The following is a 27651-nucleotide window of genomic DNA, read 5'->3' on the forward strand; positions in this document are numbered from 1 at the left end:
ATTAAGTATTCATCTCACATAACAATTCGTACGTTTAATATTTAAAATAGTTGAAAAAAATAAGGAAAAACTTGGGAAAACCGAAAGTTTCAATGAAAAACACCCTCATTTCAAATGTAGAAAAAAACGGAAGATTAATGGCTATACTGAAGAAGGAACTTCAATGTATGACTTGCATTTGTTTAAAAAAAAAATCAAATTTCACGGTTGAAAACGAGGCTGAAATTTCATCCGACCAAAATATTGATCATCAACAGTAATAATTTATGAAGACACTTTGTGGTGTGTTCAGAAAACTTTAATGTGGTTTCACAAGTCACACGTGGACTGACATTCAGAGCTTTGGCCTCTGTTGACAAATTTAAATTCTTTCCAAACAACTCATATATTCAGATCAGATCTACGATTATCTAAAGAAAACCGTTGCTCTTTTCCGTCTCTGACATTTTCGTTTTATATTGGACCTGAAGAAGGCCGACAACATTCGCAACAAATTCTCATTTTTGATATTCTCATTCAATTAAGACTAAAATTCTTCCTCGTCAATCTAAATAATTTATTCTTCTGATGAATACGTAATTTAAGAATATCTGATCATCAGCAGCGTAATTATAGACACGGCTTTCTGTATTTAATTGATTTGAATTTATTTGATCTAAGTTTAGACAACAGATTTATGTAGAATCTATTCTTCATTAGTTGGGCAATTATTTTACCAGGACCTATTTTAAGGAATTTAATTCTCTAAAATTACTAGACGGCTTTTTTTGCTTATTGAATTTTAAAGCTACATATTGAAAAACCTACGAATTTTTAGTTGTTTTTGATTTTGGTAAGCCATTATTTTTGAATGATTTTTCTTAACATTTCCGAGCAAATTTCATTTTTTCAAAGATTTCATTCCGTTGAAATAGGCTCTCAATTTTCATATATCATTATCCTTTACGAATGATTGTTTAGTTGTCGATAACAGACAACAGTGCCATCCATATAATATCATTTTGACTCCACTCAAGCAATAGTTATAGGAAAACAGCTAGAATCTATTAGAAAATGCATAAATTACCAGTTAGAGGCTTTCGCTCTCATGTCAGTTCCATTACATTGAAGATCTGTTAATTCAACATTTCCATTTATTTGATCTCAATTCAAGTCATGAATATCATATGGCTGAAATCAATATTGTTCTTCAAACAGAAACCGAGAATCTCTGTTTGATTTTACATCATAAAACGATGTGTAACTAGAGATTTTTCGCATATCAGATTTTAATGAACATTTACGATGATTGTGATTGAAATCAATCGCTGTAAACCATAATTACCCCAAGGCTCAGTATCTCTCAGAATATACACACACAGAATTAACGATAATCTGTTCAAGTTTGGCAAACATTGTATGATACGTTGGAAACCATTTCACATATAGACAATTCTCTGTGTGTAATTCCAAACCGACAATTTTGGGGTTAATTTAAATATGTGTTATCAAAACCCTTTTAATTAGGCATGTGATTTGATATTCAGCTTTCATTTTCCGGAATTTTCATTTATATTTTCCTGTATAATAAGCATACATATCCCGTGCACGAAGCTTTCATTCAAAACGTAACTCTTATGGCATATCTCAGTTAATACGACATAAAATATGAATGCTAAAAGTTGGTACACCACACCATCATCGTCCCAATTGTTTGTTGTATTTTCTGCTCATTTATATTTTCGAAATGAAAACTGTTATTATTTCTGGCTGTAATTGGAAATAAATGTGGTTTTCACAGTGGTCTGCGTTGGTGATGTGTAATTGAGCTGAAATTTATAGCATTATTTTCAACTGGCCTGAGCTTATTGTCGCAAGCCATTGAAATATGTGAAATTTCATCAAATTTACCATTGGTTCATTGTGCAAATAGATTTTTACGTTGTGCTTGCGCATAGATATTTTCATTTATGCCAATTCCATAATTTACGATCCGATATGTGATTCATTCCACTCCACAAAGGTATAATTTATTTAACAGAAAAACAGGACACACACAAAAAAACGGGAATATCAAAATGTAAACGAATGAATTCGTAAATATGTGAAATTATTGGCACTAATACAGAGGAAATCATTTTCGATAAATCCATTTCGGTCATAAAACATTCATTTTCATTTGTGCGCCAATGCACTGGTGTTGTCTATACATAGCCGTTTTATGTGTATTCCTGCAAAAACAATAAGCTCCCGGTATTTATCCAACTAACATAAAAACATGTGACATGAACACTAGACACGTACAAATTATGGCCATTGTAGAACACCAATTGTATTTAGATGTTTCGCGAAGTATTTTCTATGCAAATTTCTTTGCACACAGATGTTCAATTTATTTCTGTTCGAATTACATAGAAGCAAGCGTATATTCCATGCTTATTTAAAGGTTTAAGAGTTTGAGTCTTTTATTATTTACATCGATTTATGCATGAATGTTCAATAATATTGAATGAATTCAGTTGGCATTTAAGTTGCATTTAATCGAAAAACAAAAAAAATTACGAAAAAAAATTTCACTTCTGAAGTTTTTGAACGTAGCGTATTATTAACGTTTTTCGTCGATCATTTCTGTAATAGATAACAAGTAGAAAACATCATATTTGATTCATGCCGCTGAGCAATAAAAATGTTGAAATAACTGGGATTCGAGCATAAGTCATTTTAATATATCGACTTTACACAAGACGAATAAATTATTGTTTTAACGAATGGTAATTTCGCAGCTGTGAGGTTACATGAGTTTATAACAGATAAGATGTTGACAGACAATCAATTGAAAAATTATTTGCAATATTTTTAAATGCATTCTTGTAACATGAACTTTGTTGTTAACTCGTTTACTATAGAGAATTTAATGAAGTTGTTGCACAGTGGTCTGGAAATTGTTCCTCGGAAACATTCTTCTGTACCACTCATCTGCAGTAATTTGCATAACGGACTTAACTTTTTTCAGAACAATAGACATTCATCACACAAAATTTTCTCTTACGCTACTATGGACAGATTTTTCTTGAACACCCGCCCAAGTAAGGGCAGGAAAAATTGGCCAAAAGCAAGACACTTGAACCGGAATATTCTTTCTTGATCTTTGATGTAGATCAGTAAAATTGTGCCCTAGCTTTCAGAAAAATAAAAATAATAAAGTTCCACTAAGGGATCACAACCAAGCACAGACAGAACGTCTCCTTCACATGAGAATGTACGCAGAATGTCGTCTATCGTCTACATTCGTTGTTAAATGAAAATATTTCGATAATCCCTTTAAAAATATTTTAACTTTTAAAGCCTAAAATTTCAATTAAATTTCCTCGAGTTTTAATCTTGTGATTTTCTGGTGAACCAATTTATCTTCGTGAAACCTACTATTTAATCAAATTATAAATTAAAAACACAAACCACAAGAAAAAGCCACACAATTCCAGTGTGTTGCTACCTTGAAATAAAAACCATCAATTTCATTCGCCATAATATAGCAAGCACAAGCACACACTTCCATATAGAAACGTACCCCCCATTGTTGAATCTTGAATTAATATTTTTCCAAGGGTGCATTTTTCCGCACCCAATTTTCAAACATTTTCGTGTGAAAGTAAAAATATTTTATTGGTGTCGCTGTTGGATATTTGGAATTCTTTCCTTCAACTCTACTATTCAGCACGAAAAATATAAACGTTCTTACAGTCGATGAACTAAGTACAGCTCAGAATATAAAATACAAATCCATTCAAATAAATGTAATGCTGTTTTAGTTATATACGTATATAGAAATATGTGCGTTCATACTTGTGCCAGATGAGATATACCGGGGATAAAATAGATGCTTTTTCTACAATACCATATATCCCCGTTCATAATATCCTTTTTTCGTGACTTCATATAAAAGTTTGGTATTTTTTTCTTATTTACACACCATAAAAGTTACAGACTTATTGTATTGAGCTGTCACTTTTTATTGCGTTCGCGCATTTAAATTTTATTGAAAGCAATACGACACAGACGTGATACTGTCGAAAAAGATTTCATTTATCTTAACTTGTATAATATAGTAACGTATACGCTGCACGCTACAAGACACTACGATGCCAATAAAAAATAATGTCAAAGTTTTATGAAGCTTTTGAGAAATAATTCGTTGGCATTTTATTGTGTCATCTTTTTCCGAAAGGATTTGAAATTGAAAATTTAAAAAGTTTTCTGCTTCTAAGTTATGCTTTGTAATGAATTTTTGGTGATATTACCATTTGAACGATCTATAAAGATGTAACAAGTGGAGATTTGTATAAAATGAATTCAGTTTGTTGTTCGAAATGCTGAAGGATTTGATAAAAATGGGATCTTTAATGCATCATTAACGTATAATTCTATCAATTTCCATCTACAGACGTATTATACTTTTCATGCTTCGGGGCCGAAAATGAGGACAATTTTTCGAATTTTCTCGGGTTTCCGGCTTTCTGCATGAAAACTTACATGTGCACCTGTTTGGGACGGTTGATTTAAGGCACTTTCGCTTGTAAGCCTCACTTCGTTCGGCCTACAATCCGCGAAATTGCCTAAAATCAATCGTCCAAAACAGGTACACAAATAAACATTACCTCAATACTTCTTCTATTTCAAACGCAGGAGCACATCGACACTCTATACATTTCTTAAAGTTGGAAGCACAGAAATCGACGTGGAACGAATCAATCTGTAGAACACTAATTACATAAACACTTATGTTGAGTTTATTTTACCACGACTCACATAATTACATCTGATGCTACATTCGTTTAACATCACACAGAATTCGATACAAAATCGCTTACTTCACCAGTTTTCAATACGTCTTCGTCACTGGATCACTGGATGAATTTTTAGGAAGTGAAAAACTTTGCAACATTGTTGTGAATGCCTCGATCCGAGGCTAAGACTCAATTCCGTATCAGGACAATTCGACCGATAATGGAAAGATACAGTTTCGATCATTTCCACTGCCCGAGGAACTATTAGATGTTTGTATGAAGAAAGGGCCTTTTACGAGTTTTCGTCATACAACACCCATCTGGTAGCTTTTCCAGAATATAGTACATGTTATTACCTTTCTAATGACACCCCACAAGACCCTGTACGGCTCGTGTAACTGGAGAAATTTTTGTAAGAAAAGTGCAAGTTTTCGGTTTTTGGTCACCTTTCACCACCCATACAAACTTCGAAGAATTTTTTTGAAAATGGTTTTGGCTTCTAGGGTCGAATACCTTTCTAGGCACATATAAAAAAGTCCACTGGAAAATGCGTCCGATTTCGGTAGGCTGTTTTTTAAAAGAATCCCTCAATGAGTTACATGTAACTTCTTGACTGTGTTGCAGTGAAAGGAAACACTTACAAAGTGTAAAAAGAGCCCAGTCAATATCAACTAAGACGTACCGTAAAACAGACTTAGTATAATTGATTCTCTTAAAGTCATCTTAACAAATGTCTGTGCCATATGACTATTATATTTCCACTGATGAGACGTCAAAATCTAATTGCAACCATACCAAAATATCAATATAATTATTAAAAAAATATTCGCCTCAATTTCGAGCTCATAGTTTACCTTATTATTGCATCCCTGACAAACGGGTTCGGATTGGACATCCACGTTTCCGGCTGTGGCATAAAATGCATATAATATTGATAATTTCCGTCTAATAATTCCATGCATTCAATAGAGTCATCATCATCATCGTCCATGAATTCTTCCATTTTTAATTAAACAAAGTAAAAAACGCGACGCAATCTAATTTACCTTTGCACCAAAAAAAAAGAATGAAAGAAAGAACACACACACGAGAAACACTCGGCGCAGAAAAGAAAACGAATGTTAGGAAAAGAGAAACTCGTTAAGAACAACTTTGTTCAAAAAGATTGAATCACACACTTAAATGGACACTTCAAAACAGATTGTTAAATTTGTTAAATGAAATTTTGTTTATTTTCAAGAATTTTTTTTGTAACAAATCGAGTCAAGTTCATATAAAAAGAAACTAAAAACAAATTCGTGGAAAAGAAGTATAAATAAAGCACGTCACCTCTGTCAATATAGTTTACCAAACTAAAAAAGAGTTTAGTATATTTCCCGATGCATCTATGCTGATGAAATTTAATACACAGCCTTCGGTGTGTATGTGTTCTTTCATAGAACATTTATTGAATGTACTTATTAAGGGTACCGTGTATACAACCCTCGTGTTATTGTAATGTTTGGACCACGTGTGCGGTGTAAGGAGGGGTGATATATTGTAATATATTTTGTTTAAAATGGTGGATGTATAGAATGAATACAAATTATAAAGGCAGTGGTGGTTCAACAATTATTATTTACAGTCACTGCAGCGACTCTGATCGTTTGCGGTCGTTTAAATTTAAAACTGATGATGTCTCTTTTCAATGTAAAATTTATCTCTTAGCCTTGATTTAAGGTTAATTTTTCGTCAAAAAATGGTGGCTCTCTACACATTGTTTCAGAAACGATATGTCTTAAACGAACGTAATAAAATTAACAGTAAATTCGAAACGATTGCTATTTTCCACCATTAATTTAATGTTCATCATTAATGAATGGACCGTTCTGCAAAATTTATTGTCCGATACATTCATCAATTCGAGTGTTCTGTTCCAAATAATGTGCAAAGCAGATGTACAACTCACATGATACGTCACTGTAATGAAATCATATGCCCATTGTTATAATATCTCCTGTAACTCCTGTACACAAAAATACAAACGCAATGTTTTGAAGAGGGTGGTGTGTTGTATACTGATATTTAGGGGACGACGCGATCGAAATAGTTCTCGAGATAATGCGTATGTTAACCCGTAATCTGTGCGCTGCAAGTTGCAACCAACTCTCGTTATATTGAATTAAAATGTGATATAACCAGACCCCGGAATACTGATGTGACAAATCGATAAAATGGATTTATCGATTCAAGTTCCATGGAATTAAGTGACTGCCTTCGGTGATATGACTTTTCAATTTCCATTTCCATAATGTGCACTCAATGACACAATTATTTATTATTCAATTTTATTCAGATCATGCACGCATGTCAATTGATTTTGTAGACATTAATTGAACGAAGAGCGGAGAAAGAAATTTCGTTCCTTATGATCCTCCCATAAAGACGGAGTATTCTCGTTTCGTATGCACAATACTATATCAGAAATAATTTCAGTTTGTGAAACGTGATGACTTCATAGTTGATTGATTTAATGAACGATAATTGGTTTCAAAGTGGACGTTTGAATGAGAGTTTGAAAAAGTTTACTTTGAAATGTTTTCCATTATCAATCATCCGTCGTAAGTAGTTCTACAAAGCGAAATTTATTTATGTTTTTAACACACCAAATTGTTCCATTCGCAAATGTGGCTGACATTTCTGCAAGCTAAATCGCACTGCGATGCTGAATATGATCCAAGCGAATGTGGATGGAGGCGAAAGAAAAAAAAATAATATAAATATTGTTCGACGAACCAGAAAGCACAGACCTACAAGCACAATATCACATTGCATTCTTTTGGAAAAGATATAATCACGAAATACCAATTTTCATTTTCATGGCAATTTTTTTCCCACTATAACGCTGCTTTTGTAATTTACAATTCGTACAACCCATTATATGTTACATGGGCTATGTGCACCTATATTGGAGTTCTTTTATTAAGCTACATTAATAAGCACCTTTTAATATTTTAATGCACATCTCATGATATATATCTCATTTATAATAACATATTGTAGGTATCCCGACTCTGATTCATTTAAAATAAATGTAATTTTGCAAAATTGTGGATGGGAAATGGTGTGCGTAAACATTCGTTTTGATAATAAGACAGAGGTGAAGTATCAGATATCAAAATATTAGGAACACTGTTTCATATATCGCCGACTGAAATGCAAATGAACCGCAAAATGTTTTTGTTGTTAAGTAGCATGTTTTGTCATTGTTTCAATCTAGCTGAGAAATCGTAAGAGAAAGACCCTGTTTGTATATCAGTTTCTCATCGTTTGCCCATGGATTGAAATCTATGCATTATTAGCAGGTCGTGCGAACCTAAATTCTTACCTCAGGTTGATCTGATCGGAACTCGACCTGAAATCTGATTTTAAAATTTTCACCTGACCTAAGTTAACCTGAAATCTGAAAAAGAGTAACCTTACCTGACACGACCTGGCAAGTTTTCGGGTTACCTGTTTCTTTAAATATGACATTTCAATTACAATTCTTCAGTACAATTCAGTTTAAATCACATCAGTTTTGATGAATTCAGATCAGGTCAGGTAAGTTGTCGAACCTTTGAAATCCAGAACAGATCAAAATTTGCTACTCGACTGACACGACCGACCTCTGTTGCTAATTTCTATCTTTTTTTCATCAATGCATGTCTTCATTCAGACACCAACTTAGTTTTTTTGTAACGTGCGACAGCTGAGACAGAGATTTACATTATGACTACTTTCGTTAGTCATCCTAGCATTCAACAAAAAAAATCGCATCATATCTAGTGTGGTGTAATAATTTGGCATAGGCTTCAAACAAACTGTGTGCATTTCAGGGCTTACTTTAGAGAATTTTAATTCTGAAAATTCTGAAAAAATTCCGAAAAATTCTGAAATAAACTTTCGGAATTTTTCAGAACTTTTTTTGGAATTTTTTCAGAATTTTCGGAATTTTCAGAATTAAAATTCTCTAAAGTAAGCCCTGGTGCTTTTGGGGGACTGATACGCACACAAGCTCCTGGACACAACAGATTAAAATTGCCAACCCTTCATAATGAACATGTGAAAACTAATTGAGTAATTCGTTAACCATGTTCAGTCCAAAGCCGAATCAAAACTGATAAAAAAATCGTTTTACATTCTCAATCAAAAATTTTATATTTCATGAGCAGAAGGCAATTACCAAGAACGTGCTGGATGTTTCATTTTCCATAGAAAATTCCACGCAACGTGCTTTATTGCAATTTATAAAAATCATATTAATTAAAGGGATGAATCTCTTTTAATAAGCAAGTGTATGAAATGCATTCAAAACTCTGTAAGGTAAGTATATTTATAATCGAATATATTTTCATCGTGAATGAGCTTTACGTTCAATTAAGTGAACATTTTTTTTCCAGAAAATTTATTACCTTTGATTATAACACTGAATCCGATTTTAAGATTAAATAACGAGAACTCAATTAATTGGATTTACGTTTTTTTTCTCATCTTTATTCACTCCCATCCATTCAAAATACCTCATGTAAAATATCAATACTCATGTGTGGATGATAGAAAACCTAAAGAAAAATGAAGAATTCGAAAATGCTAGTTTATTATTCTGCAGAATAAATCAATGAATCTCCTTAGTATTATTGAATGTGTTTTTCAATGTATTTTTTCCTGTTCTTTCCTTCAATTTCAAGTTCAAATAAGCTTTTGAACTCTACTCTTTTTCGAATCTATCTCTGATATTCAAAACGAATTACACACAAATTATAGTAATTGGCCAATAAATTTGTAAGTAAAAACAGCAATCAGTAAGTTACGGTTATTACAATTTGAAAATCATAAATAAAATTCTTTGGTTGTATAAATGCAGGCCTCCTATTTTATGCCTTTGCTTCATTTTACTATGCTTTACCATTCGTTCTTTTGTCTGTTTTATTTTTTATTTTGCCTTTTATCCATCATTTTCAACCATATAATTTTGGGTTATACCACAAAACATGAAACATTTCAGCTTTTTTTATACAACAAAGACAATCAATTCATAGAACATTTTGCATATAATATAAGTCAGAGAAGCTGCATTATTACTCGGTATTTTCTTTAATGCTATTGTTGTGGGATATTAATGTTACAGACATTAGAACGATAATGATTCATGGGTTTATTGTGTGTTTAATGTATCGAAAGATGGTATTCCTTCAATATTTCTGCTTTTACCCGCTTTCTTTTCCTTCTTCTACAATACAATACCAGCAAGTGAATGAACGTACGCCTTTGTTTACGCCTTCATTGTCGCCAATGTCCATAGCAACCTTAACTTCCGGATTCTTCCAGAGTACACGAGTACAATATTGAATCTGAGTAGAAAATATGGGTTCATAAGCCTTATGCTTCCACATCATCTATGACGATTTTAGTTTTTCCCGTTTCATTTTGATCTGATGCCTTTCCCGCTTCTATTACACTTTTCGTGTAACACCCAATGCAAAATTAAAATTTCCACAACACCTAAAATATGTGATGAGCGGCAAAGTGGAGTAAATTCGGCTTAGACAACGATGACAACATAGAATCTTTGGAGTCTCTTTGAGTTGGACTTAAATTGGATCCTGGCTACCAGAAATTCGGTGATCGCTACTAAAGCTGTCGACGTTCCACCAAAACAATCGATTGTCTTAGGGCTTCAATTAAAATCGTTCATTCAACAATTTCCAGTAAAAACCCAACTGATGGATAGATAACAAGAAACTACTACATGTTAACGCTGATTGGAAATGATGTACAGACAGATCTCCAAATATTGTTTTGCATCATGTTATAATGCTAAAGCAGATGGAGCTTTATAAGTACTATCAAACATGTTGAGATACGTCGTATACCATTCACAATTACGCCATTACTACGGCATGCATTCATTTAATTCAACATGATACTTAGGCGTTTCGATTGAAAATTTGTTAGGTGTAGTATTATCACATCACGCTCATGGTCTCATCCTTGTCCTTCATAAAAATGTTTCACTGTCAAATAAACAAGAAAATTAAGGTGGGTTGCCCACCCACTTATGCCTAGAAAGATTACTGTACCAATCCAAAATTGATTCTAATCAAATTATCAATTATTGGACTTATTGGCTTTCCATTTAGAGAAAGATGCTAAAGATAAATATGACCGAAAATAAAAAGAAACCCTCCCACATCGTTTCGATTCATTTGTGTTGTCTGTAGACACACAAGAAAGACCGTATAACAACAGTGTAAACAAGCGATCACCCTAAGTATTTGTGACTCTTCTAATCATATAAAGTTATTTCATTTCGACACAACATTCTTATCCATTATTCACTTTGGATGTTGGATGAAGTGTTTGCGAGAACGTGACAAGTTAAACACAATACGGTAAATAAATATTAATAATTTGGAAAACAAACTAAAATGTCAACAGAACAATCATTCATTAACGGGCCGCATCTGGATTTTCCTTTTGGATGCAATACAACTTTGTGGAAGAAAATTTCATTACAACCCCCTCCGGTATGAACAAGAAATGCAAAGGTATTATGTTATACAGAACACATTCAATTTTAACTTATTGACAGAGTTTTGAGGGTGTGTGGAAACAACATTGTGTTAATGAGATAACTTGTTTGAAAAGTTGAAGAATTTATGACATCCAGCGAGAAATTTGTGTTGTTTTTTTCTTTAATTAAATTAATTTTATGATTATTACACGCAAATAAACTCAGATAGAATTTTTAGACCAAAACAGAATATATGTTCTCAAGGTTTTTATTATCATTTTACACGTAACAGACATTAATACATTGAATTCCTTCCAATAAAAATAAAAATAAAACTTTTTCTTCTTCTGCTATATGTGTGCTTAGCGTTATGCTTATCAAGTGTAATCAAGTTAACAATCTAATAATAATCACAAAATTGACTTTACATCGATTTTATCGTGCATTTTAAATCAACTTTTACTACACTCAAATTCTTCAAACTCTTGAACTGAAACTTAAACACATAATTGAAGCGATTTTTATACCGTCTCGGTTCTGGTGTAGTCTGAGCGGATTTGTGAGTAACAAGGCAGCGAATTTGTACTTAAAATTTAAATTTTCTAACTTAACGTCGATTGAACACAATTTTGAGCTTTTAGTGTTTGTCAGCACAAATTTTTTTTAGAAACGGCTGTTGTTTATAGAAACCATCGATAAACGTTGTACTCGAGGTTGTACCATAAAATGAAATGTAGACGATACTTTAAACAAATGAGGAAACAAACATCAAAGGTTTAGAACTACAGCTACGAAGTATAACATTGGCTCAGTAACTTTTTTCCCCTAATGTATTTGTTCAATCTGGGTGGCATTTCAGAGATGGTAAGGTCAACGAAATGAATCACGTTACTTTTTAACAATGTGGCTTTATAACAAACTTATGCTAAACCAACATACATAACACATTATAATTACCTCGTGGATTAATAAAGTGGTTTTGAATTAGGTATAATGGATCAAGCTGCAATTATATGCGTTAATACATTCACCAGTTTTGTTAATTAAAATTATGATGATAATAATATACAATTAAATTCATACTCGATGAACATCATCGTGAAGCATAAATATATTGGCGTGATGTTGATGACATGCCATTTTTTATACGTAAATGTGATACGGACAAACGTCAATCTCCTTCAATTATACCGATTTAGAAAATTTATCTTCTTCGTGGAAATATATTTCCTGTGCGGAATGGTTGGAGATGGATGGTGGACCACAAACGAAGAATTAGAAAAGATGATACGACCTTACATCCCTTTGATGTGGAAACGAGGGAAATACATACCCATGGACAGAAGGAAACAAATCTTCAATGCTTTCGTTCAAAGCCACATTACTTATATGCTGCCGATCTACAGTGAAGGAATGCTGACGAAAATGGCTGAGCTGCAGAGGCTTCAGAACAAATGCATCAAGGCAACGTATCGACTGCCTCGGTTGACGTCTTCAACTTATTTGTACAGCACTAGTATGATTCCAGTTGGACAATTAGCTATCGTCGAGAGAGTGTCTCTTCTACGTAAGATGGTTATGAACTCGACTAAACATAACTTTCTGATTCATCCCCGTCGTGTGATTAGTGATCGCGATACCCGGCAGTCTTGTATGCTTGATGTGTCTCTACAGAACCCTGCTCTTATGCAGGCTCTACTCGATTATAACAGACTTAGTGGCTGCTTTAGGGATTTAGTGAGTTGCAAGGCGATTAAAGAGAGTTTAAAGATTAGAGTAATGACTGACAGTGTCGATTATAATGCGATTTCGCCCTTTCGCTATGTAAATTAGTTGTGATGAATGAACTGTGATGTTGCTTTCTCTTGCATTTGCTCGCTCTTTCCGTTTTGATAACCTGTGATGTTGACTTCTTGATCTGTCTTTAATTTTGTTTATAAAGTATTTAATTTGACGTGTTATTGATTATGAATTTTGATGATTTTATTTATTAATTTTGACGATGACTCTTTAACCTAATCTAGTCTAACGTATTATAAGTTTATTATTATGTGCAATCTTGTTGTATGTTTTTTGTACTTCACACGTACCCCCACAAAGAAGTGATAATAAATTGGGTTTAAAAAAAAAAAAAAAGAAAAGATGAATTAACTCGGTGAGTCTAGAAAAACATTAATTGAGTTCCAAGTTATTGCAATTAAATCTGAGATTATTTTTTTCAAATTGGGTTTATCACATTCTTCTTAGAGAATGGTCGTAATCGCAGACGCTAGAACGTTTAAACTTTATAGGGTTATACCAAGGCCTATTTTTAGGAATTTTATTCTTAAAAGTACTTAAAATTCGTAAAAATGGCAGACATGTGACCAGTCTTAGCATCGGGTCTATTACTTCAATCGATCAAAATATTTTCAATCTGTTGTATTCAAATCTTGTACTTCAATTTTTAAACATGCATTTTACTATTATGTAAAGGACCACATTTACCCAGAGTTTGTCATTATTTTTGTCGTCGTTAACGATAACAGATGAATAGCCGTATGTTACAGGTTAGTGAGTGAGTGTCTGTCGACCGAACAACACGCATTTCTTCATCTGTCGCCGATAATGGTCTTTCAAGCTTGTTTCTCCGATTTATTTACGGCTAATTTAGCGTGGTTAAATAAATTGTACAACTTGAAACATTACTGGCAGCTGAGATGGGATTTGTTTTTCGATTTTTGTAAAAATCACTCCCTCAGTAAATGTAAATATGCATAAAGTCGGACGAGTCGTTTTGGGTGTAAATTCGTTTCAGTGTACAGTAATGCTCGCTCTTGTTTGGTCCCTATTGAGATTCAAATTTTGCTCGGCTCTCGGAAGAACGGTTTATGTTTTTGTCACAATGTTCATTTTTGCATTTCTCATTGTTAAAAAAAGTATTCGTCGAATGCACCTCGCCGCTATCAGTATACAGTGTGGTTAAATGAGATTTCTATTGTGTTAATCAGTTCGGTTTTAACCTAGTGGAAAATAGTAAAGTCAAGTAATCACCGCGAAAGTGTACATGAAGAAAGTTTCTCGCATTTTTCAGTGCATACAAGATTAATGAATCAAGCGACGCCGCCAACAACCGAAAGTGACACATCGTCAGTAAATGGAGACATTATTGATATTGACATAGGTGCAAATGCAGCCGCGATGTCTGATGGTGAGATCCAATTGGAAATAAAAGCTTTGCATCCTGGAAAAGCGTTGTCTTATCATACTAATACAAAGATCTCAGTTTCAAAGACTATGGATGACACGACACTGGCCACACCGAAGATTCCTTCGGCGGAGGTGATTCCAGAATCGTCGTTGTCCAACCGTTCAATAGTCGCAGAACAGAGATCGTTGGGCGAGCTCGAAATAACAAACGAAGAAGCCCAGACGTAATCGTAGCGGTCAAGGCTCCGCAAATGTCAAGACCTCGGACAATACCTTAGCGACCTTTTTGTCGAAAGTTACAATGTCGAGCGCTAGAAGTGACTAAACCAGTGGAGGACCGTACAACAAGGAATCTTGAAGCAAGTACGCCGAAAAATAGCAAACGAATTCACAGTGCTGGGACGACACCAGAAGATTTCAAGAGACAACCGGGAAAGTTGGCCAAATTGGAGTCTTCCAGTCCAAACCTAGTGGAGCGGAAAACGCTAAACCTAAAAGTTTGCATGTCAAAAAGACCACCCACCGGGAAAGAACTGCAAACAATTAAACAGTTCCTGCAGTATCAAATTGAAGCAGCGCTTACGCACCGGGAAAAATTCATTCCGCTCTTCACTGAGCCATGCAAAATTGAAAGAGACGGGGTATACGTATATTGTTCCGACCTAGCCTGCACCAATTGGTTAAAATGTATGGCTATACCTGGTATTCTGGATGTTTCGGGCGGGTTGGTGGTTCTGCCACAAGACACACCACTGAAGCTTGACCCAGACTTCGTCATGGTTCGGATAGTAGTGTGCATTCCCACAAGAAAGCCCGGTGATAAGATCCTAAACAATCTAGCTCAACTAAACAAGGACTTGAACACGGATAGATGGTGCATAAAGAGAATTGTCCCGAAGGGATCAAGCAAATCCATGGTCTTTATGCGGATTGACAAACGATCATACGACACTGTCGCCGCGCGTAACAGAAAGGTAAACTGGATCTTAGGGCCCTTTCATTTTGAAATTGAGGGTCACAGATCACGGACGAAGAAGTCGAAACAAAATCCGACGTCGGGATTCGATAAGTGTGTGGACACAAGCAATACTATGCAGAATAACCACCGCGTTGAACCACCTTCTAACAGAAGTGTGGACAAAACACCCTCTAGAGATGGAGGCTCTAAACTGAAAGAGATAAACAAAGCCGCTCCCGTAGGCGAACGCCAGCAAACAGAGAAGGGGAAAGACGGATCAGCACCACAGACGACAAAGAAGCCCTGAATGCTCAAAATTTTCGCTCAGAACGATTGACGAGGAAGAGAATCTTCATTTTCAGCCGATTTTGTGCTTATTTGGGCTTCGAAAAATAAAATTGGAATTTAGGGAGGTACAAAGGATCGACGATCCAGGTGCCGATCAACACTGTTGATAGCCTGATAATTCCTTCTAATCTATCTATCTACAGGTTAGAGAGGCAATTCGCCAATCAGAGTTCAAATTATTATTTTCAAAAAATTGGAAAGGTAAACTTTCAGAATTTAGGTTTGTTTCGTCAGTCTGTCCTCTAGAAGAAAAATTCTATCTTCTGGATGTATCACTTTAGTTTTACCAACTACTGTCTAGTACAACTGATAAGAATAAAATTTTCATGAAGTCGTTCGAAAAACGTTATTTGGGGAATGTCAAAGCTCGACGATGCTTGAAAATTTGATAAGTTGAGATACATTGTGAAAAATCAACTCCATTTCTTTCTGTGACAGTGGACATGTGAGTGTCAATGTACAGAGCGTGATGTCAGTTAGAAAAGCGCTCTAAAAATTTCAGTTTTTTCTATATCGACGTTTATTGGTTGCGACAGAATTTACCTCATTAACCTTCATAAATGTAGACAATTCGAAGATAATCACATAAAAAGTAAATTATTGATAAGAAAATATTGTCGCGCCCACTTCGGAGTCCGTTCTGTTAAGATCCATCGCATAACAGCCTAACTAAAATGTTTCGCTAACGTTGTTCCACGAAATTCTCAGAATGGAACGACGAGTGATTTGAGCCATAGCACGTTTGGATCGCCGTCAGCTTGAATCCTGGAAGTTCGACGTTTTTGAGGATTGACTCTTATATAAAAATAGGTAATATGTCACAAATCAACAATTTTAATTTAGAGATAAGGGTTCAAGGGGTAAATTTCACTTTCGAAATCTGTCTGAGGTACATTAGCTGTATTTGTCTTACATGTACATCACGCTCTCGTAACAAGCTATATGTACAAATTATTGACGGTCTGGATAGTACAATTTTGTATTGTTAAGAAATTGTTTGTATGATGAAATCAAATGTGGTAGGAAGTAAATTTCAGAAAATCGTTCGTTTTTATTTCCAATAAATTTAAAAGTCTTTCTGATCAACGTGACATTCAAAACTATGCCGTGATTAAAACCAACCGTAGGTTACGATGGCAGATCTTGTCTTACGTTGGCAATTTGTTAAATTTATCTGAATAACAAATACTTTTACCTTATTCAACATTTTCACTACTATTTTTTTTACTGAACGTAAATGAAATGTTACCGCAACAAATTAAGGTTTTCGAAATAATTTTAGAAATTCACGTTTAATTAATGTACAAACAAAAAAGAGCTTCTAACAGTTGCAAAAGTTGAAAACTGTAGATAGAAATTTCCGTTTCTACGACATACAAAGCGTAAAGAAGAAATTAAGTTGCTCGAAGTCACCCACACGTGAGTTTATTTAAGAAATTAACAAAACTTAAAATGAAATTAGATCATTGGAAGATATTACCAGTTGCAATTGAGGCTAACTTGAAAGTTTATTCAATAAATTTCCATCTATCTGAAGGATAAAAGAACAATGTTAGCATATATGGTCGAATGAAAGCGATTCATGACACTGTGTCTGTGTATTCAAAACGTATTACAATTTCGGATTACAGAAGGAAAAAATATAGCAGCGAAAATGTGAATTATCAATCGATATATATCGTTATTGCAGACACGACCGGTTATATTATTTATAAATCTAAAATAATTGTGCTTCCTTCTTGCAGAAAAGTAATTATAACCCACGTATATAATGCTACTTAAATGCAATAGCGTGTTTTAGATAAAATAATTTATTTTCTGCGATGTTATCACACATAATAATAATGGGAAATCTTGGTGACTTAAATCGCTGAATTTAAAGGAAAAATTCCTACTGTTTAACATAAAGACACTTCACGTTGACAATTAATTTAAATTTATCGGAGACGGTATTTTACCGTGAGTTTCGCTGGCCAATTGTATAATTTTCGTTGAAATCGAACGAACAGTACATGATTGTCTTGAAAATAAAATGATTATCACACAAAACCAATGTAACATTGGACTGTATAGTATATATATACGAGCAATACCTAGCTTCAAGTTTTTTTTTAATTGAAAGTTTCAATAAAAAAGAATGTAACACACGAGGTTAGACTGCTAAACAATTTTTTTTTCGTCTTGAATTAAAATTGAAAATATAATGCGTGTCTAACTACATGCCTATGCCTATGCGCTACCAAAATCGATAATAATTATGTAATTATAATAAGTTTTTTCTCTCTTTGGCTCCGTTTGTTGTTTATGTTTATTATCCAACTATGTAAGTAAGCATTTATACTTCTAAAACATCGTTTTAATTTTCCATAATAGCAACATACTCAACAAAAAAGAAGCCCATTGTGAGAAACTGATTAATAATTTTTTCTATTTGAAAAATCAACTTCAGAAATTTATTGTAAATTTGATGAGACTTATTTCTGTACCTACTACACAATGCCGACAAAATTTCTATAAAATAAAGTCGGAGATCTATGTGAAAATATAGACCTAGTTTTCTACATATATCATTAATTTTATCTCAACGATCCCATGGAAAGCTACGCACTTTCAATCATCAATGTCTTTAACATAAAAACAATTTGACTCATTTGTTAACTCAAAGCTACATTTCATCTCGTTAGGTTTGCCCCAGTCCGCAACAAATTCTCAATCGTTGATTTTTCGAGATATCAAACAGAGAAAATCTCAGTGTTAAATTGATTTGTTAATTGTGGGTTTACTTGATTAAAAACGCGGATGACAAATTGGTTGTGTTATTGAAAATTATTTATAAAAACTCTGATTGGATCAAATTTGGTGTGGGATTGAAGGTTAGATTAAGTGGATGTGTTGAATTGATTATTTCAAAACATTGATTACAGCCAAATAACTCGCAAATTGCTAGTATTAAAATCGGAAAAAAATGTACGAGAAGAACGAAACGTTACTGAATTGGGGCGCATTCCAGGTTGTATGTAATGAAAGAAGATTGATCTGTTTCACCTTTTACAAACGAAGCACAAACATTGTTCAACTTGTTGTGTTGTTTATGCTATCCAAGCCGTTTAACTGTTATTTTATTTATAAAATGAATTGCTTCAAGTCATTGCACTCGATTGTGTTAGGTTCGAGGAGAACTAACCCATTTTGTAGCTCAGCATCGCACATGCACATAATAACTCATAAAAACCTTACCCAATGAACAACGAAAACATCATAGCGTAATTTTCATCGAGCTCTCACTTTATGTACAAATAAACTCAAATATAAATCCTCAACTTTAATACAAACACTGAATACGTAAATAGATTCTGTAGCGCATACAACAAGAGCTGGGTATGCATTACATATTTATGGTAATTAGACTTCTTGAGCAGGAGTTTTGAAGATAATTAAATTTGGTGTGAATTCATCATTATTATGGTAGCTATGGTGGTGTACTATACCTTTGGAAACACTGATGTGTATACAAATTAAATATTTTTGTTAGACGACTCTAAACAAACAGAAATGTTTTATATTAACAAACGTAGGCGTTTCTATGTACACATTTGGAACATATTTAAAGTTTTCAGATAAGTCTAGGACCTATAGGACTTTAAATTTGAAAAATTGTATTCGATCGTTCAATAAATCCTTTTTTTGAAATAAATAAATTTTGAAGTCACTGTACGAACGTACATCTCTAACTACGTACTTACGTAAAGGAATTAAAATTCGTGAGTGAATAGAAACTGTATGTTTGCTAATTAAACAGCTTTAAACTGTTGGAATGCAACAAAAGGTAAAAACATCACGAACATTTGAATCAACCGATTATGTTTCAAAAGCGTATTCGGTTCAACGATTTTCGGTTAATGTTTACATTTTGATTATAGAAATTCAACATATTCACTATCTCCAATCACAAATTGAACCAATTAAAGCGAATGCTCATTGCCTATGGTGTCATAGAAATTGTTTAGATAAGCGAACAACATTGAAAAACACTATAAATATGTCTAATCGAAAATCTGTGTACTACAAGTTAATTAGTCCAATTTTCTACAAATAAATGATAAAGAAATTCCAACCGAAATCCGTGGAATTCGAAAACCAATCCGATGCAATTAATTACTTCTTGACTTACTGTTTTTTGTTTGTTTGAAAAGTTTATAATGGCTGGATGGAATTATCCATTGCGAAAGAGCAGATGATCATTTTCATCGAAATTAGCAGTGATTCGGTTTTTTTCCTCTTACATTTGGCTATACTGTTGTTTAATTACTTTGATGGCTGGTTATTACGATCAATTTAAAAGTAAATTTGAACTTTCAAATTTTACGGACTGTTTTGAAAACATTATTATGACGGAACGCTTTTTTATGAGCGATTCGAGTGTATTTCGATTTCTCATTGAAAAACAATTGCAAACATTATGTACGATTATATACGATTATGTACGCATAGGGAATTTCATTCCGATGTTAAAAGATGTAATAAGGTAGAGCGGTCTCTTCATCTTATAATTTTCATGTGCCTGAGTAACACCCCCTTTGCAAAAGATAAGTGTTTAACGTATGGCAAATTGGCAAGTACTAGTATAATGAGCGAGTTTAGCGAGTCTGCTACTTGCTTTGATTTAAATATTTTCAACTGAATGAAACCAAATCTGTTACTTCATTTTGGGTATCACACGGTAGGTTCTTTTTTCGTCGTTGTAAAGCATTGTACTTACGAGGTTCCAAGTTGTTATTTGACAAGTGGGGAATACAGCCCTCCCCTTCGGGTCGGGCTGTAACACCCCACTTATCAAATACACAACTTGGAACCTCGGAAGTATACTATTACTTTATCTTTTTAATATCTTCACTTAAAATTGTCGTGTAGTGCTGGTAATAAAATACCGTCGGTATTTGATGTAAATATTTCACCACGGACGTGTTACACTGAAAGGTGCGTTTAAATCTCACATTGAATTTCAGAACTGAGTACCGACAAATTATTAAAAGCGATTTGCAAATGTGATCATTGAAAATTTGCTTTGGTTGAGCGATTTTCTTTGCTATTTATTCCCATTTGTACAAGTCATATTCCAAAGCAAATGGTAGTTAAGATCAATGTTCGATTAACTTAACATAATTTTTTTTCTTCTCTTGTATCAAAACTGGCATACTTAAAGAGCCAATACAATGTTTTTATGATTGAAAGGAGTGAATAAAAAATAAAATAAAATAAAATTGAAATCAAAATAATTTTGAATCAACCATTTCAATACCTGTTTATCCAACTATGAAAAATATCCAATCGAATAAGCGTTAATTAAATATTGTAATCCGAATTGTAATGGCCACATTAAGTAAACATCTAATCCAGTTGAGAAATCTGATTGAATTCCGTTAATTAAAACTGAAAATAAACTTCACTTTATATTCCCATGATGGGCACAGGTATAATTCTAATAGAGCGTGTGCGATTTTGAGAAAAAAGTTTCATATTTCAATAAAAAGAAGATTTACCATGAAAACCATTGAAAAAATATTTAATTTTTTTAATAGGAATTATTGAAAAATATTGTTGCCATCCCGATGCCATCCCACTTATTAGAATCTTAGTAAGAATCCAATTAGAATGAATTAGAATGGTTCGGATATCCTTTTATTTTTATTCAAATTACAGCTTTTAAAGTGCGATATAAAATCAAGCAAACATTTTTCAGATATTCTGTTTACACTTTTGTTCTACAGAATAATAATCTACATCAATTAAAAATAAATTATTTATACTGCACACGGTCTATTCTCACACTATTTTCGATGTAAAACAGAGCGCTCGATTAAATTTCACTATAACATAAATTTTCGTTAAATGAATGATAAATTCAAATCAATTGCATCACATTGCATGTTTAGGATAACACTCTACGATTTTATGTGTACATTTTCGCACATCAAACGAAACCAAATTGAGTGTAAGAATTTTCCACTAAAATAAATTTTTACGAGAGAAAGTTTATGTCTTCACACAAAATGTATTGACCTAAAGCCTTATCCCGGCAAAGCGCACAACAATATTTTGATATTCCAAAAATCGAGCAATAAATCATATTCACTCTGCGAACATAAAATGCATTTTTTTAAATGCTGTTGCCATTTCAAAAAAAAAAACAATAACGAAAATATCGCCAACAACCCAATAAACACGCAATAATTCTTTCTCGAACAACCGAAAACGGAAAATTATTTATTCTAAAAGGTAAAGGCAGAAAACATTGTGCCGCAACGAGATATATATAGGAAACACTATCGCGTACAAACTGCCGTGTTAATAAACGAAATGATCGCGAACGCAAGTGAAGTGAATTCGAAGACTTTTATTTTCTTGGTTGTTGTTTCTTTTTAATGTTTCTCTACTCCGATTTTATTATTTTTGTGTTATGTTTCTTAGTCGAGTTAACTTGTTGAACTAAAAGTCGCTAAACGTGATGCGATGCTGCTTGGTCGGGCATATAACAATTTATATATATCGCGTTTGATTAGTCAAAGAACCGGTATGTATAAAAATGTGCTCGATGCCATTTTCTGCGAGAAAATAAATTCATTTTGCAGATAATTTTTTGAAGACACTTCCGAATGTGCACGGTGTTTTTAACGTTTTTTTTTCATTTTTCTTTGTTAGTAGATCTAGACGATAAGAACGAACTAATCGCATTCTGGTTCTGTTAAAGAACGGAATATTTGGATTCTTTTAACATTAACTTTTCTGTAAGTAAATATAGTCGTATAGGCGCAATCAGTGATCGCTTAACCCAAGTATAGAGTTGTAACAATTAAATCTGTTATTTCTGTTGTTCAAAGTATCGATGGAGAAGAATTACAGCGTGCTTTCTCCTCTCTCTATTCTTTACCATACCAAAATTACTATAAGAATATTTCAGTCAAGTACGTCGCCATGCCAAAATTGGTACATGATACAGAATCTTTGACTACATTTGTCTTAAAATGCATTTTACTTTGTAGGTCTTCATTAACTGTAACTTATCGCTTATTTTTGTCGTTGCTGTTGCTAACAAATGGTCACGATCACTGATCAGCCGTATCTAATGACGGTAGCACTGGCTAATTGGTAAGAGGGTGGTTAGTAGTTTGCCTGTAAAATGCACTCTAACTCGGATCTCGGTGTCATAAACTAGGTCCACGACCTCGTCTCAGACCATTTGCTTTGATCCGCTACAATGAATGATTCCATTTTACAGTTCTAGTAGCATAAGTAGCTATTGATTGTACATCTTCATAGATATGTACCATATCTGCAATTTTCGCAACAAGTGACGAAAAGTAGGACCTTTCGTTGCCTCTATTGCAAAACACGTTGTATACAACTCGGTGATAAATGGTTTTATAGGCACTAGATGTGTAGATTGTCACTCGAGACCGCAGTACACATCGTTTTCCCCGGTTGAATAAATAACTATTTTGCCATTCTCTGCCATCAAAAACGTTTTATTTCGATTACTATGTAGTCCTCAACCAAACTTGCTTCAGTGTCTTGCACGTATTTATACGATTTTCCGACTCCTACACGCTCGTACGTTTAACCATTAAACTCAGGAGTTAAGTTTGTATTTGTAATTAGTTTAAAGGAGTCAGAGGCTTGATAATGTCGTATATAGACCGAAACGTTGCCAATAAAAATATTTGGTGTGATTTAAATGGTGTTTTCTTTTAAACAAATTATTCTTCAAAGTAGATTAAACTCGAAGTAAAGTTGTATGAGTGAACCTAGCTAAAAAACAGCTGAAGCAAATTGCATCACTTTGATTGGGGTTAACTGTAAAAAAGAGTTGAAGTAACAAAATGTTTGCTTCGCTCAGACTAACTTTTGTGTGTTTTCTTTACCAGTACCAAGTTAGGTGATTCTTCCAAACTTAAAATCCAAACAAATTGTGTTTCCCAATTATTTTTTAATTAACAATAGTTTATTTATCCATTTAATTAAATCCTATTAAATGTGAACACCCAAACCGAAAACCGCCGCGGCTTACCTCTTAAGCCTTTCAGTTGAATAAATGTTTGGACTTCATATGTATGTATATATACCCACCAGAACATTGAGGAAGAGATGCACCATCTAACGTATCTACATTTTATAATTGTGTGTATAGAATAGAACATTGTGTGTACATACAGGAGCTTCGTGGAGATAAGTTCCACCGTTACCAATGTAACCACTGTAAAATACTTGTGACTATTACATAACGTTAGCTATGCATAGATTTTCGTTTTCATATGCAGCGCATTTTTTTTTAACCTTTCGTAGACGGCGGCAAACATATGCCTAGTCTGAAATATTGGGAATTCTTAGGATCTGAGCATTTTCATCCGATTGATGTGAGAAATCTATTTTTTCATTTATTTAGGAGCATACTTTTAGCTAGTTAGGACTTAAGACGATACATCATAGGTTGTTTTTGTCGTTGCTAACGATAGGAGTTGATAAAGCCGCCCGTGAAAGGTTCAAGAGTACTTGTGAATCATTAAATTGCAGCGGACCTGTTACGTTCAGTGGAAGATCAAAATGCGGGAATAATAAAGATAATTCCTTTGTATTTAGATTTCAATTTTTATTTCATATGGAAGAGAGAAGAAGAAGAATCAACGTGCATATTTGTTTCTTTTATGAATGTGCTGCCACGCGATTTTCATTCGTATAAATTTCTGTGTTTTTTTTTCTCCTCTCCACATTTTGCTATTTTGTACTGACATTACAAAGAATATTATTATTTGAATGGATGTTTTGAAAACGGAGAATAATTGTTAATTTTGTCGTGGAAGTTGTGACTGCAAGCCATCCGTTTTGTTACAACAATAAATTTGTGGCTTTTTTCATAATTCAGTTTCAGATTTATAGAAAATGATACGACGCGGAAAGAGTTGCTCTTCAACAGCTTTATTTTATGGCAATAAAGGTACATATTTCTTCATTCGTATTTCAAACATTTAAATACAACGTAAGTCATCAACTGAAACAGAAATTTCAAACAAACAAATTCATTAAAAACATTAATTGACTTTCGACATTAATTTCCATGAAAAATAGCAACATAAAATGAGGTATGGATTGTTCCAGTGATTGAACTAGCAAAACATTCAGCTTTCTACTTTAATTTAGGCAGTTTTTTTGAATTCAAAACCATCGAAAATACAGGATCCGCTCCAATTTTTTCGTTTCAACATGTTGTTTTCGTTGACAAATTCTAGAAATAATTCCCGATCCGTCGGTGCTACTTCGATACAACTGACCAGGACAGTATGCAAACGTTTGAATTTCTCGATAATGTAGACCAAATCATCTGTGAACTTATTTTTATATAAAGCAACTTGAAAGGCTTTCAGTTTCATCAAACTGTTAATCATATGAATAAAGTCATCGTCTTTTAGATCGACTGGATGGTGTCCTATCGATAAATATTCGATACGTTCAAAACGGACAACGAAATTAGCCAGTAGTTTCACGTCTTGAATGAACGAGTGGACAATTATTTCGAGATGATTTAGTTCATCAGCCGTAATATTCAATTGTGTCAACTGATTCGTGTTGGATGTTTCAATTACCAGCGTTTTCAATTCATTGAATGCTACTTGACATGTTGGTGTACGGAACAAAGACAGTTCTATTATGTTCAACTTAAGGTAGCATAATTGCATCAACGAATTAGTAATGAAAAGCAATAAATCGAAATCTATTTGAATCAAAAAGTGATAAGGCTTCCTGTCCTGTTCAAAAATTGTATTCTCTTTGTCATGACAAAGAGACAGGCGCTTCAAGTTCGGCACCAAAGCCAGTATTTGTTTCAAATTTAAATTACCTATTGTATAGTGAAGAACATTGTCAGCTAAAACGTTAGGGTTCATGCGACAGCATTCACACAAACACTTGTTTTTCAACGAAAGCTCTATCAAATTCGGATTTTCTTGTCGGATGAATCTAACATCGGACAACTGAGTTTCATTCAGCGATAAACATTTCAAATTAGGAAACCATTTGGAAAGTTCAATGAACGTTGGACCCAGCCAACCGTTATCAAATTTCAATTTCGTCACATTCTGAAAGGGTTCACTAATGTTCTCGAAAGCACTAATATCCGCATTGATCAATCCAATTTCAGATAACGCCGATCCATATTCCATGACGACTTGCTCAATATTAGCGTTGCAGCGTTGGTAATTGATATCGTAATACAGCCGTACCTTCGATATTAGTGTACCAAAATAATGGAAAACGATCTTTTCGAACAAAATGCAATCCGGATTGTTCGTAACGTTATTATTGGAGTAGTTAAGTTGCAGGAAACGATCTCGTATACATGCTTCATATGGATGCGTTGTGACCTTAGTTTCAGCTGTGAATGCCCGGTCTAGATTCTTGTGATTAGTGAGATTGGCCATCGACAAAAGGATTAAGTCACTGATGTTTAAGTACTGAAACAACTCGTTTAAGCAATTTACATTTAAATTGCTCAGCCTCAGCGGGATCGAAAGTTTCTTATTTTGGCATTGAATCCTGTGCTTATTGTCATCCATCTTGATCTAGAAATGTTTTGGATTTTTGTCAAACATTTAGTAAAATTTGGGTACAGCAAATAAGTTTACATTTTTACGTATCAAACGTTGCGCGAACAACACTTAATCCACTTGGAAATTGAACTAATTTTCCATTTATTTTCAACGCATTGAAATATTTGCAGAAATATTTCGTCCAATGCAATGGTATCAGAATGACTTGACAGAGACCTGCTGTTCAAACGTTGGTGGGTACAGAACGTATTCATTTCTTATAAAATTTCTGCAGAGAGGAAAGGGCTGTCCAAAATTTTGCCTAATACTCACCGCGATCTATGTTGTAGCCAAACCAAGGTAGATATAGTTTGGACATTTCCTTCTACACAATATTTACCTTGGTTGTAGCAATATGCATTAATTATCATGGGAATGGGACAAATAACGGGGTATTGAAGTTTTAACCAATTCGACACAGAACGTTATTCTAAGCCAAAAATTGTTCTACGGTATGCCTCTAAAATGCACAGCTATTTTTATAAAATTAATTTTGTTTACAAAGTACGACCCTAAATTGACCCAATTTTGTCAGCCGCCGAAAATGTGCCGGAGGCCGTTTCCGATCTCGATGAAAAAAAGTATGGTTAAGGTGCTCTGCAGCAAGAACTAAATGGGTATCGACAATTTTGATCAAAAGAATTTCTAAAAACAGTGTAAAATCAAAAATATGGGACCGCCATTTTGTAATTTTCTTACGGGCGGCTGTATGTTTTGACGTTTAGACGAATTTATAAAAAGATCAGTGCATTTTAAAGACATACCGTTGAACAATTGTTTGTTTAGAAAAATGTTTTACGTCGATTAAAAATAACTTATAAAAACTTCAATCCCCCATTGTACTTTTTTGTGTGAAGTTTACCGATTGGGAGGCTCAGGTGAGATCAGTGTACACACAGGAAGCCAATTCCAGCTTTTGTTCCGTAGACAAGTGAGACATCGCTTAGTGTAACCGTGTCAATAAAATAAGCCTTTTACATTGATAGAAATATGGACCTCGGTTTCAATCTTTTAAGTATTAATTCCTATTCGATCGAATCTATTTTTGGAATTAAAATTTAATTCCTCCAGGAATTACATTCATTAAACCCTAAATCATTACACAAGGATTACATTTTAATCTTTCCTTAGTACAAAATCCAAAAATGTGCAGAAGAGGTGACATATGTTATTATTAGTAGGGAAAGTTTTGTTTAGAAATTAGAAACATTTTTTTATTTA

The 27651-nt window shown here is 33.7% G+C and overlaps 1 protein-coding gene across 1 annotated transcript; it reads right to left on the bottom strand.

Annotated features, from left to right (window-relative positions):
• Positions 1-24891: 24891 nt before the first annotated feature.
• On the bottom strand, positions 24892-26615 carry LOC119082969. The gene is made up of 2 exons (XM_037192611.1): positions 26467-26615; positions 24892-26403 (listed from the first exon to the last, which is right to left on the bottom strand). Exon 2 carries the CDS (start codon positions 26395-26397, stop codon positions 24982-24984), a length of 1416 nt encoding a protein of 471 aa, XP_037048506.1. The 5' UTR covers positions 26398-26403; positions 26467-26615; the 3' UTR covers positions 24892-24981.
• Positions 26616-27651: the final 1036 nt, after the last annotated feature.

The sequence above is a fragment of the Bradysia coprophila genome, unplaced genomic scaffold (genome assembly GCF_014529535.1).
Source record: "Bradysia coprophila strain Holo2 unplaced genomic scaffold, BU_Bcop_v1 contig_513, whole genome shotgun sequence".
In the NCBI taxonomy this organism is placed as follows: Eukaryota; Metazoa; Arthropoda; class Insecta; order Diptera; family Sciaridae; genus Bradysia; species Bradysia coprophila.